This window comes from Ictidomys tridecemlineatus, chromosome 16 (assembly GCF_052094955.1).
Source record: "Ictidomys tridecemlineatus isolate mIctTri1 chromosome 16, mIctTri1.hap1, whole genome shotgun sequence".
In the NCBI taxonomy this organism is placed as follows: domain Eukaryota; kingdom Metazoa; phylum Chordata; class Mammalia; order Rodentia; family Sciuridae; genus Ictidomys; species Ictidomys tridecemlineatus.
Genome location: NC_135492.1, coordinates 41427161 through 41439633, shown reverse-complemented (window position 1 = coordinate 41439633; position 12473 = coordinate 41427161). Strand labels below are relative to the sequence as shown.

Below are 12473 nucleotides of genomic sequence, written 5' to 3'. Positions count from 1 at the left end.
TCATGAAGTTTAAAGAGTAGTAAATCATACCATCCTAAGTCAAGCTCATCTGTATAGGGATTGGTACTATCTGCAGAATCAGGCATTCACTAGGAGTCTTGGAATGATTTATCACCCATAACAGGGATGGGGCTATAGTATCATTAAAATTAGCACCTAGGGCTGGGGATATAGCTCCCATAGAGCACTTACCTAGCATATATAAATATGTCCCTGAGTTCCATCCTCAGCATCACAGAAAACATAATAATAATGATAAATAAATGAGCACCTAAAAACTAAAAACTTAGGTATCAATTTAACAAAATATGTGCAAGATATATCTGAGGAAAATTACAATTCTTTGAAAAGAAGTAAATAAATGGAGAGGTGTCCCACATTCATGGTTGTGAAGATATTTCTTCTCATCTATAATTTCAATGAAGTCCCAATCAGAATGCCAGCAAGTTATTTGTGCATACCAACAAACTAATTCTAAAATTTTAAACCAATTCTGACATTACCTGACTTTATTTACTGTAAAGCTGTTAATATTACAAGCTATTAGTATTCAGTATTCAAGCTATTAGTAATGAAGATAGTGTGGTTTGAGCAAAACAGTAGGCAAATCAATCACTGGAACAAAGAAAGAATCCAGCATTATACCCATACAAATATGGTCATATGACCTTTGGCAAAGTAAGAGAGAGTCCTAGAAATAAAATAGCAGAAAATCTAGATAACCTTAGTCAACAATGACTTTTTTTTTTTTTTTTTAAAGATACAACAGCAAAGGCATGATCCATGGAAAATACTCAGGGGACTGAGCAGAAGGATCATTTGAGCTCACAAGTTCAAGACTAGTCTGGGCAACATATAATATAACAAGACAGGGCTGGGGATGTGGCTCAAGTGGTAGCGCGCTCACCTGGCATGTGTGCGGCCTGGGTTGGATCCTCAGCACCACATACAAACAAAGATATTGTGTCCGCTGAAAACTAAAAAATAAATATTAAAAAATTCTCTCTCTCTCTCCCTCCCACCCTCTCTCTCTTTAAAATATAACAAGACACCCATCTTAGAAAAAGGAAAACAAAAATCACTCTGGCTGTATGTCGTACCACAAATTGGAGGTAGACACAAAGGAAAGTGGAAAATAATTAATCCAGACTGAAAAGTATGAGCCAGGTTCATAGATATGGAGAGAAAAATAGATACGTTTTCCTAATTAAAACGTGCTCTGTGGGCTGAGGTTGAAGCTCAGTGGTAGAACACTTGCCTAAAATATACAAAGAACTCTTAAAACTCAGTGCCAAGAAAAGAACCCAGTTTAAGAACAGACAAAAGGAGGCTGGGTTGTAGCTCAGTGGTAGAGCGCTTTCCTAGCATGCATGAGGCACTGGATTAGATCCTCAGCACACATAAAAATAAATAAAAGTATTGTGTCCATCTACAACTAAAAAAAAAAAAAGAAGAACAGGCAAAAGATCTGAACAGACCATATTGCAGATGGCAATTAAGCATATGAAAATGTGTTCAGCAAAACATATCCACAGGCAATTGCAAATTTAAACAATGAGATACCATTGTACACCTACTAGAATGGCCAAATTCCAAAACTAACACATTTGCTGGTGAGGGTGTATAATAACAGAAACGCACTTCTGGCAGGAATGCAGAATCAACTTTAAAACTCAGTTACATTTCTATATACTGATAAGCTATCTAAGAAAATTTTAAGAAAATCCATTTATAGTAGCATCAGAAATAGTGAAATGCTTAGGAATAAATAAACTGTTGAGGTGAAAGATCTGTATGTACACTGATAACTGAAACATTGGTGGAAGAAACAAATAAATGGATATTCATGGATTGAAAGAATCAATGTTGTCAGAACACCTCTACTAAAAGGTGTCTGCAGTCCATATCAAAATTCTAGGATACTGATTAGAACAAATAAATAAAAATTTTTAAAAAACAGACACATACATCAATGGAACAGATTAGTGGGACCAGAAACAATCATATGCTCATACAGCAATTAATCTTTGACAGAGGCAAAAAAAAAATCACATTGGGGAAAGAATAGACTCTTCAAAATATAGTGTTGCCACACTTAGGAGCACATATCTATAATCCCAGCTATTCTGGAGGGAGGCAAGAGGATTTCAAGTTTAAGGTCAGCCCCTGCAACTTAGTGAGACCTTGCCTCACTAATAGATAAAAATAAAAATGAATAGAGATGTAGCTTAGTGGCAGAGCGCCTCTGGGTTCTGTCCCCAGTACCTCCAAAAAGAAATATAAAGTACTATTAAAATTGGATATCAACATGCAAAAAAAAAAAAGGTGGACTTTACATTCTTACACCATTCACAAAAATCATCTCAAAATGGATTAAAGATTTAAATGTAAAACCTAAAACAATACAATTTCTGGAAGAAAATAAACATTGGGAACCAACAGAAAGCACAACATTGGTCCTGGCAATTTTTTTTGCTTATGGCATCCAAAACAGGCAAAAGTAAAAGAGGGACTCCATCAAACTAAAAAGTTTCTGTACAGCAAAGGAAATGACAAAATGTTCTACATTTTGGCAACCACTGGGCAATCTATAGAATGGAGAAAACTTTTGCAAATCATATCATCTTATAAGGGATTACTATCCAAAATACATAAGGAACTCATACAACATGATAGTAAAAAATAAACCGTAAATAACCCAATTTAAAAATGGAAAAAGATATTGTGTCCATCTGCAACTAAAGAGTAAAATATTTAAAAAAGAAAAAGTTCAAGGCCAATCTAGGCAACTTAGGGAGACTTTGTCTCAAAACATTAAAAGGAATGGGGGGGTGACTCAAGTGTTAAAGTGCCCCTGGGTTGAATCTCCATTACCAAAAAAAAAAAAGACATGGCAGTAGGAATGATAGAAGGAATCAGACATTATTATATGTGCATATGATTACATGACCTGTGTAACTGCACCATGTACAACCAGACAATGAGAAGTTATACTCCATTTTTGTATGATGTGTCAAAGTGCATTCTACTGTCATGTATAACAATTAGAACAAATTTTAAAAGTATATTTTAAAAAATAGTAAAAAAATAGTTATTTCATTGAGGAGGTAGGGTTACTGTCTGGGAGCACATGAAGGATTTCTGGGATGGCTAGCAAGATGGCTAGCTATTTCCTTGATAATGGTTAGGACATTTTAAATTCATTAAGTTGTACATTTGTTTTATGCTGTTTTCTGTATTTGTGTTATATTTATTTTTTAATATTTATTTTGTAGTTGTAGTTGGACACAATACCTTTATTTTATTTATTTGTATGTGATGCTGAGGATCAAACCTAGGGCCTCACACATGCAAGGCAAGCACTTTTCCGCTGAGCCACAACCCACAACCCCAGCCCCTGTGTTATATTTAAGCAAGCAAAAATACAAATAATTGTTGGGAAGTAAACATCAAAAAGGTGTTTACATGGGCTAGGGTTGTAGCTCAATGGCAGAGTGCTTGCCTCGCATGTGTGAGGCACTGGGTTTGATCCTCAGCACCACATAAAAAATAAATAAATAAAAGATTGTGTCCATCTACAACTAAAAAAATTTTTTTTAAATAAAAAAGGTGTTTATATGAAGGAGCTGGGAGGGCAGGAGACTGAGTAGAAAGCTGAATATTTGACCTGAATATTTCCAGGAATTATTATTTGGTACTGAGGATTGAACCCAGGGGTGCTTGCCACATCCCCAGCCCTTTTTTTATTTTATTTAGAGACAGGGTCTCACTGAGTTGCTTAGGGCCTCGCTAAGTTGCTGAGGCTTACCTGGCCACTAGAAACAGGCCTGGGGATTTACCAAGCTTGTGCCTAATTTATTCCTGTAGTCCCAAAGCCTCAAAGTACCTGACCACAGTGGGAATTCAGTAAATACACTGTTGAGTCAGTAAACAAATTTGGAGAAGCAGCCAGCCCAGCCTTCTCAGGGTAGATCTGGGTACCAGTAGCCATCATATTCATTCTTTGATCTTAGTGGACTGTGAAGGAGTTTCAAACTAGAGTGCCATTTTAAATTCACGAGTCTGGTAAATTGTACCAATTTCAGGCTCCTGACCCCGTGACGAACCTTCCAAAATGAGAATATCATCTCCTGGCCTCACCTGTGCTCTCTAGTTAACCCCTGCAGTTCCCTCCCTGCCCCTTCCTTCTCTCACAGCCTTCCTACTGTGTTCTCTGAGCTCTGTTTTCTTCCATAGACAACACCACCTCCCTTGCAGGCTGGTCAAATGGCTGTACATTCTGTCATGTCCTGTTACAAAGATGTTTTCCCCAAATCTCCCCAGTATCTTGTCCGTCCTCCAGGTGTTCAAAATCTCCTGTGACTACATCCTCTAGTTTTTCCAATTACTGTAATTTTTGGACAGCTTTGGCAGGTCTTCCCCTCCTCCCCAATTTGTGCCATTTTCCCCACCATTTGGATGGATAGCATAACCAGGGTGCTTCTCATTTCAGTCATCTTCAAGAATCCCTGGAAATAGCCGGGCACAGTAACAAACGCCTATAATCCCAGCATCTTGGGAGGCTGATATCATGATTTCAAAGCCAGCCTCAGCAACTTAACGAAGCCCTAAGCAACTCAGCAAGACCCTGTCTCTACATAAAATACAAAAAAAAAAAAAAAAGAAGAAGAAGAAAGAACTGGGGATGTGGCAAGCACCCCTGGGTTCAATCCCCAGTACCAAATAATAATTTCTGGAAATATTCAGATCAAATATTCAACTTTCTACTCACATTCTCCTGCCCTCCCATCTCCTTCATGTAAACTTTTTAGTCCCATATTCCTTCCATTCCATGGTCTCCTTCAATATCCAACCGAGATCCCAAGGTAGATTTCTGAAGTACTCAGGACCCTCACCTTCCCTTGTGCCTAATCTCCATCCTTCCTTCTCTGCCTGCCTTCCTTTACTGCCATCACAGATCCATGGTCTTCTATCTTTAGTCCCATTAGCAACTGCTCCAAACTTCCAGGCTCCTCTCACATCCCCTGGGGCATGGGCATATGGAGAACATCATGAGGTCAGTGCTCCTTAAACTTAGCACTTCTTGTAGCTCAAAAGTAACTTACATCTTTCCATCTCCCCAATCTCTTCCTCTTTGTTCCAAGCTCTCTCTTATCTTCCACCCTGTGCCAGTGGTTCCTACTTTCCACCAGACTTGTTCCTTTCGACTTCCTCTTACCCTCCAACTTTCTCTTGCCTGGGAACACTCAGGACACTCCAATATTCAAAGAAAGAGATTCCACAGCCCCCTGGAGGTAATATGCTGAGCCCTGTCCCCTGCTGGCTCACTGTGTATAGTAACTATTTCTTGAATGAATCTCAGTCGCTCACATTTCTCCTCCTCATGATACTTGTCAATTATGCTCCATAATTTGTCACTTGTACCCTCCCACTCTCTGGCTCAAAAGACCTCAATATATGGGGCTGGGGATGTGGCTCAGTGGTAGTGTGCTTGCCTTGCAGATGTGAGGCACTGAGTTTAAGCCTCAGCACCACATAAAAAATAATTAATAAACAAAGATATTTTTAAAAAGACCTCAATATGGCCTCCTTGTCCCCAAGCCCAGTGGACACAATTTTCAGCCCCTTATACCAGACCTCTCTGTTTCATTTAATCAATTGACCTACCCTTGAACTCATTTCCAAGTCAAGCCCTCTGACTCTTCCACCACCTCCTTTGTGGACATTTCTTCCTCTGCTTCTCCTTTGTATCTTTACATCACCCTATAGCCCCTGCTCTTTCCATACTACATAGTCACCCAGGGCAGGCACATCTGCATGCACTTTTGTTTTTTCCTTCAGTACTGGGAACTGAACCCAGGGCCTCTCAACCATGGAGTTGCATCCTGGCCCTTTGTTTTTTATTTCAAGACAGGGTCTTGCTAAGTTGAACAGGCTTGTTATCCTCCTGCCTCAGCCTCCAGAGTGGCTAGGATCACAGGTGTGCGGCACTGCACCCAGCTGCACCTGCACCTCTGATCGAAGTCATTACCTGTATGCTGATGTTTCTGCCCAGATCTCTCTGTTAAGCTCCCAACTCCATAAGGCTCTGGACACCCATGATGGTGTTCCATGCATGTTTTAAATGTAAAACATCATCTCAAACTGAAATGTGAGATCTTATTCTGCAAATCTTTCCAGTTTCTCAAGAAAAAAAATGGTCTTCTCTATACCAATTTCTCTTTTTAAAAAATTTTTATTAGTTATTGAAGGACCTTTATTTATTTATTTGTTTAAATATGGTGCTGATAACCAAAGCCAATGTCTCACATATGCTAGGCAAGCACTCTACCACTGGGCTACAACCCTAGCCCTATATCAATTTCATTTCTTATCCCCATAATCAGTCACCAAGTGTCCTCTACTTCCTGAATGTTGAACTTCTTCCCTCTAAGCTCCACCGTCACCACCTTGCTTCACACCAAGCTTCTGATTTCTCTTTGATTGAGATGTCTCCCTCTAATCCAGTCTTCTAACACCGAAAACTGAGTGATTTTCCTCAAACGTGAACTCAGTTGTTCCCCTCTCCTGCTCAAAATCCTTCTAAGGCTTCCCAGTGCTCTTAGGTCTGTACTCCTGAAGGTGGCTTCTGAGCTTCTTCAGGATCTGCCCTCATTGCTCTCTCCAAGCCCATCTGTGACCCCTCCTTCCCTCACACTTTACAAGTCAGTTTTCCTGCATCACTTTTAGATCAGCACATGTATACTTCTGCCCCTTAACATTGGTCTCTCTCCTCTCTTCTCTTCCTTCATGGCCTTCCTGACCCTTGCCTGCCTTCTTGTCCTACAGCAAAACTTTCTCCTAGTCTATCTACCCCACCACATGCACCCGCAGTGCTCTGCACCCAGCAAGTTACACCTTATTTGTATATGTTCATCTCCACAACCAGGCTTACCCTTGTAAGACAGGGTCTCTGTTGTGCACGTTACACACACTGTAGGAAGCAAATTAAATGTGTTCCCTAATTATGTCTTCCCTTTGAGATGGTCACTGTTGTTATCTCCCCCTTAGTCAGCTGGGATTTAGAAAGAGGGCAAGACATGGGCAGAAGAGTGGAGCCTTGGCACTGGGGTTGTGACTCAGCGGTAGAGCGCTTGCCTAGCATATGCGAGGCCCTGGGTTCGGTCCTCAGCACCACAAAAAAAATAAATAAAATAAAGACATTGTGTCCAACGACAACTAAAAAATAAATATTAAAAAAAAAAAAAAAGAGTGGAGACTTGTTCGAGTCAGAGTCCCAAGTACAGAATCAAGCCCAAGCCATCACAGAGTATGCAGAGACCACCAGCTGCCCACTCCATCTAGCTATCTACCGTCCTTTATAATAGAGCCCCAGTTTTATTTGGGTTAACATGCCTACTTAACATTTTCAGCCTTCTCTGTAGCTGCACATGATACAGTATGCACAGGATTCAGTCCTATGGGATTTCTAGAAGTCTTCAAGTAGACCAGTAGCCATCTTGGGCCATTCAGTTGGTTTTTGTTGTTGTTGTTGTTGTTTTGTTTTTTTGGTGTTGAGGATTGAACCCAGCTCCTTGTGCATGCTAAGTCGATTTGATAGAGACAAGCACTCTACCAACTGACCTATATCCCCAGCATTCCCCATCATCCCCAATTAGGTATTCCTGAGGAAGGAAGCCAGGATTGAAAATGACAACGCAGAAAAAAACAGGAGCCTGGGTTCCTAATAACATGGGTCATGTTCCGACTTCTTTGAGGTGAGGAGGCTGGATCTCAGTTGCCCAGGCTGAGTGGCCTTGAACTTAAAATCCTCCTGCCTCAGCCTCCCAAGTAGCCAGGGTGACAGGTGCCACCACATCCAGCCTTATTTTACCATGACACAAAACATCAAGCCATGGTATGAGGGCCCTGTATATCCAGTTTAATCTCACCACCACACCCCCTTGAGCCCTTAGGACAGGACTCAGAAACAGCAGTCAGAATGGGTGATATAAAGTGTTTCTTTATTTGAATGTCATTCCACCTGCACTGAAGCTCAAACCCAGCAGCAGCAGAAGGGGTCAGGACCAAAATAAATGGTACCAAACTGGACAATGAACGTCGAGGACACATTCAGACGGAACTTACTAATGGGGTGTAGACGACACCAAGCTACCCTAATGACACAGCACAGGCCCTCAGAGCTCTGACAGAGCCCTGGGGAAGGACTATGGCTCCCTGTTCCTTTCTCAGGAAACTCCAGTCCCTCCCAAAAGCTAGCCCTGAACCAGGCAGGGGCCTGTGGAAGTTTCTAGTGCTGGGAAGACCCCAGCTTCTCCAAAGACAGGGTTTCCCTTTCTTAATTCACACTGGAAGCTGGAGGAGGGCAATTCTCCCTGGTCTCAAGCAGGAATCTCAGAAGGCCAGGGACTCTTTCTATCTAGCCCTATCTAAAGACACTCACCTTATTCACTTTCCAGGCCTAAAAAGGATCTTAATCTTACCCACATTCTCACCCCTTCGGAAAGTTTTCCTCCCTAGGTTCTGGTTTCACATCCCATAACCTAGAAGGACTTCACTGATCAGCATCGTGGGCCAGAGACTGAACCACCTCCAGGTTGTGGCTGTTTTCACTCTTCTTGGAAGAATTTCCAGGGTAGAAAAAACTGGATTGTGCCAGATCCCTGATCCAGTCACAGTTGACATAGGACTCTTTCAGGGACAGAAGGCCAGGAAGTTCTTGGTCAGAGGACTTCCTGAGGTCAGAAACTTGTCTCCTCCCAAAGGCCAAGGCTACTTTGCCCACATAGGCCTGCCTTTCCATGAGGTCTTCATTGCCCCAGGAGAGTCATCAGAGTCTTGTGCTTGACCAGGCCTCTCCTGGGCTCTTGGCTAAAACATCTGCCCCCACCCTCTGCTGAACTCTTAGGGGCAAGGCTATAGTTTGGCCCCCAATGCAATTTCTGTCCCTTCCCCCTGCTGGACTTCAGCCCACCCAACCTTGCTTTCCTAACCCCAGATTCCTTGGTGCATCTCCAGGTTGCCTCTTGCTCTACCCAGGCCACATCTGGCTGCATGGAGGGTGGCATGGGAACCTCGTCAGACCACCCAAAAGGGAATTAGGCTCCCTCTTCCCTACCAACCAGCAGCGCTAATCCATTGATAGCAGGAGCCTGGGCTCCTTCCCTTCTGGTTGTGGTTCCCCTACTCCAGTCCTTGGAGAGATGGGCCTTGACCCCTTGGGCCCCAGACCTCCAGCTGCTTGGCATCTGAGGGGGTCAGTTCTAACCTCTCCACAGAAGCACAGGGATCTGGTGGCACCCCTGGGCAGCAGCTGTCCTTGAAGGAACAAGCTCCCTCTTTCCCACTGTTCTCACACAGCCGCTTTCCTCGTTCCCTGTCACCTTGCTTCTTTCATCCTCTCCTTCACAGGTATGCACCCTGGAAATCTTCTCTCCATTTGCCTCTTCCCCTATTCCTTTTCCGGCATGTCTCTCAGAACCTCCCACACTCCCTCCACACTCTAGCCACCTCTTTCTTCCCCTCCTCTCCCATGTCTGTCTTCTCCTTTCCCCTGTCTCTAGTAACTCTGTACCTCCCACTCTCCCCACCTCTCTTCCTCATTGCCAATCACTTGCTCCTGGCCCCTCCTGGCCCTCTCCAACTCTGCCCTCTTCCTCTAACACTGGGCTTTGGTTTGACTCTTTGGGGAACCCACTCCTACCCAAACCCAGTTCCTCCCATGGGGCTCCCCTCACCCTCCCATGTAAAACCCTGGTGTCCAGGTTGCCTGCTGGGAAGGCTCCTGTGGTGTGGCTTCAGGGAGGGGGTTGGTGGGGACAGGTTGGGGGAACACAGTGCAGGGCCCAGAGCTTTGGGGGAGTAGGGGTCAGAACTTGGTAAGTTCCAGGTGTCAGAAACCCTCCCAGACCCAGCATCTGACTCTAGTTAGGGTCCAGAGGAAGGAGCCATGCAGAGGTGGATTCTTGAGAATCCTAACTCTCAGGTCCACGTCTTACTGAAATGAATACAAGGGTGGCAAATACATGGCACTCCAGCTGCTTTCCTCCCCTCCAGATGAGGCCACATTACTAAATGATAATGCACTTCCCAGTGGAGCCTGCAGAGGGCGCCACACTCTTTATCAACAGGAGACCAGGCAGCAGTGTGTCTGGTGGCACACTAGCTAGTCTGCTGCCCTTGACTGATTGCCGAAAGGGGTGGTCCAGGCCCCAGGGTGGAGGACTTCCAAAGCTAGATGGCTCTGCCACCAAATCCACAAGGTAATGAGAGATGTTCAAAAAAACACCCGGAATCCCTCACTAGCTCCCTGCTAAGCCCCCACAGTGGGAGGAGAGGGTGAAAATTTCTCATCTGCCCCTCCACAACACACACGCACGCGCACACACTCACACATACTCTCACACACACATACATACATACATACTCACTCATGCCTCAGCTCCAAGCACTGCCCATTAGGCTGCAGACCCTGGGCACATGGCAAGGCGAGAGGTGGGCAAGGAGGAGGAAGAGGCAGGGACAGGGTAACAAGGCCTAGGGATGGGGACAAGGGTACCCTGTTCAGAGGTGACCTGCAAGTTCAAGTTATGCAGAAAAGTATCAAAGAGGCAAGACAGTCTCTGCCCTTAGCAGATGCCCAGGGTGTGGGGGGGCATAGGAAGGGGCAGAAGGGGTAATGCATCCCCCAATTCCCCATCTTGGACCCCCCTCCCCAACCCCAACCCTGACCACAGGGCCCATAAGTCTGTGCTGTACAAAACAGGCCAGGGTCAAGGGTCCAGTCACCGAGGAGACATTCCAGCAGAGGCCAGGCCAGCCCCAGGTTGAGCAGCTTATAAGTTCCAGCTGCCTCCAGAGCCTGTCTTTTCTCAGATTCTGGGCTGACCAGGGCCACAGTCCACAGCTGACAGGGAATCCCTGTGCTTTCTCCCTTGGCACAGCTCAGATTCCTTTGGGAGTGCTGGGAGCAGGCTGGAATAGAGACAGAGGAGGCCCTGGGAGGCTGGTGGCACCAGAGCTCTGTGGCAGACATGGTGGAACCATCCTCGGCAACAAAAAAAAAAGGAGGAGGAGGAAAAGTCCAGCCCACCTGCCCACCTGGGGCAGTGTCTTGAATAAATTCTGTAGTAGACAGGAACCAGAGAGGCGAGAATACAGCCAAGCAGCAGCCCTCCAGGCTGAGAGCGCTAGAACCACAGTGCCTTCTTCCCCTGGGGATCTGCAGGGACCTCCAGGCTCCAGGCCAGTCTAGAGAGGAGAGGAAAAGCCCAATGGACTGTGGGGTTCGGGCTCCTTTAGGTCAACTTGAGGCAGGAGCCAGGATCAGGCCCCCCTTGGGTCTAGTGCGCCTCTCCCCTCTGCTAGGCTATGGACAGGCCCCATCTTCTCTTCAAAGCCTGGACCTCAAAGGCTGGTCGTAGGTGAGAAGTCGGTCTGAGATCAGGTCTTTTCTTGGAGCCTGAGTGGATGGATGAGAGAGCAGGAGACAGGACAAGCTGAGGTCAGGCCAATCCCTGGGCTGTGATCCTGGCTTTCAGGGTCCCTGTGAGTGAGCCACGGGGCAGGGAAGGACTCCCCATCCAGAAACGTCAGCCCCTGGCCGCAACACAGAGCTCACTGTAGAGCCCACAAAATCTAAAAGAGAGAGGGAGAGATGGAAAAAGTCAGAGACCACCAGGCCATCAGGGCTCCCCACAGCCACTCCTCAGGCCAAAAGTGAGGGAACACGGCACAGGCTATGAAATGCCAATCAAACCTCTGACTAGCAGGATGGCCTTGCACACGCCATCCAACCTACCCCTAAGCCCCAATTTTCTCATCTGTAAAATGGTGGTAATAGCTTACTTCACAAAATAATTCTGAAGGGTCAAAAGAGACAGTGTCAGGTAGGCCCAGTAGTGCACACCTAGAATCCCAATGACACGGGAGGCAGGAGGCTGAGGCAGGAGGATCGCAAGTTCAAGGCCAGCCTGGGCACCTTAGCAAGACCCTGTCTCAAAATTTAGTAAGCGGGGCCTGGAGTTGTGGCTCAGTGGAAGAGCGCTTGCCTCGTATGAGTGAGGCACTGGGTTCAATTCTCAGTACCACATATAAATAAATAAAGATCCAACAACTAAAAACTATTTTAAAAAAATATAAAAGGGTGGGGAGAGCTGGGGATGTAGCTCAGTGGTAAAGTGTCTTGGGTTCAATCCCCAGTATCACTAAAAAATTTTGAAAAAAAATAGTCAGCCAAGGACTTGGCACATAGTCAATCTTAGAAGTTGTGGTAATTTATTTGGGCTTTGATTTTTGTTCCTCAGAACTGAACTGAAAGGCCGGCTCATTTTGAACCCCCCATGCGGGATGGAGAACCCCAGCCCTGAATGAAGGCAAAATGGGGCTCCTCTTTGACAACTGTTAAGAGCATTAATTAAGAAAGAAGAGAGATGCCCCAGTGGGAACTGGCCCTGGTCAGCTCAGAGTCTTTT

At 45.1% G+C, this 12473-nt stretch overlaps 1 protein-coding gene and 1 long non-coding RNA gene across 3 annotated transcripts in view; one reads left to right on the top strand and one right to left on the bottom strand.

Moving 5' to 3' along the window:
• The window catches only part of LOC144371175 (uncharacterized), a 43786-nt gene that overhangs the window by 5646 nt on the left and 25667 nt on the right, over positions 1-12473 (top strand). The gene's annotated exons all lie outside the window — the stretch shown is intronic.
• The window catches only part of Lhfpl4 (LHFPL tetraspan subfamily member 4), a 32042-nt gene continuing 27553 nt past the window's right edge, over positions 7985-12473 (bottom strand). Inside the window, exon 4 of one of the 2 annotated variants that reach the window (XM_078033524.1) lies at positions 7985-11637. In XM_078033524.1, the coding sequence (XP_077889650.1) occupies positions 11537-11637 (101 nt within the window). In that variant the 3' untranslated portion in view covers positions 7985-11536. The remainder of the gene's footprint in view (positions 11638-12473) is intronic. The other variant, XM_078033525.1, reaches the window with a different exon arrangement.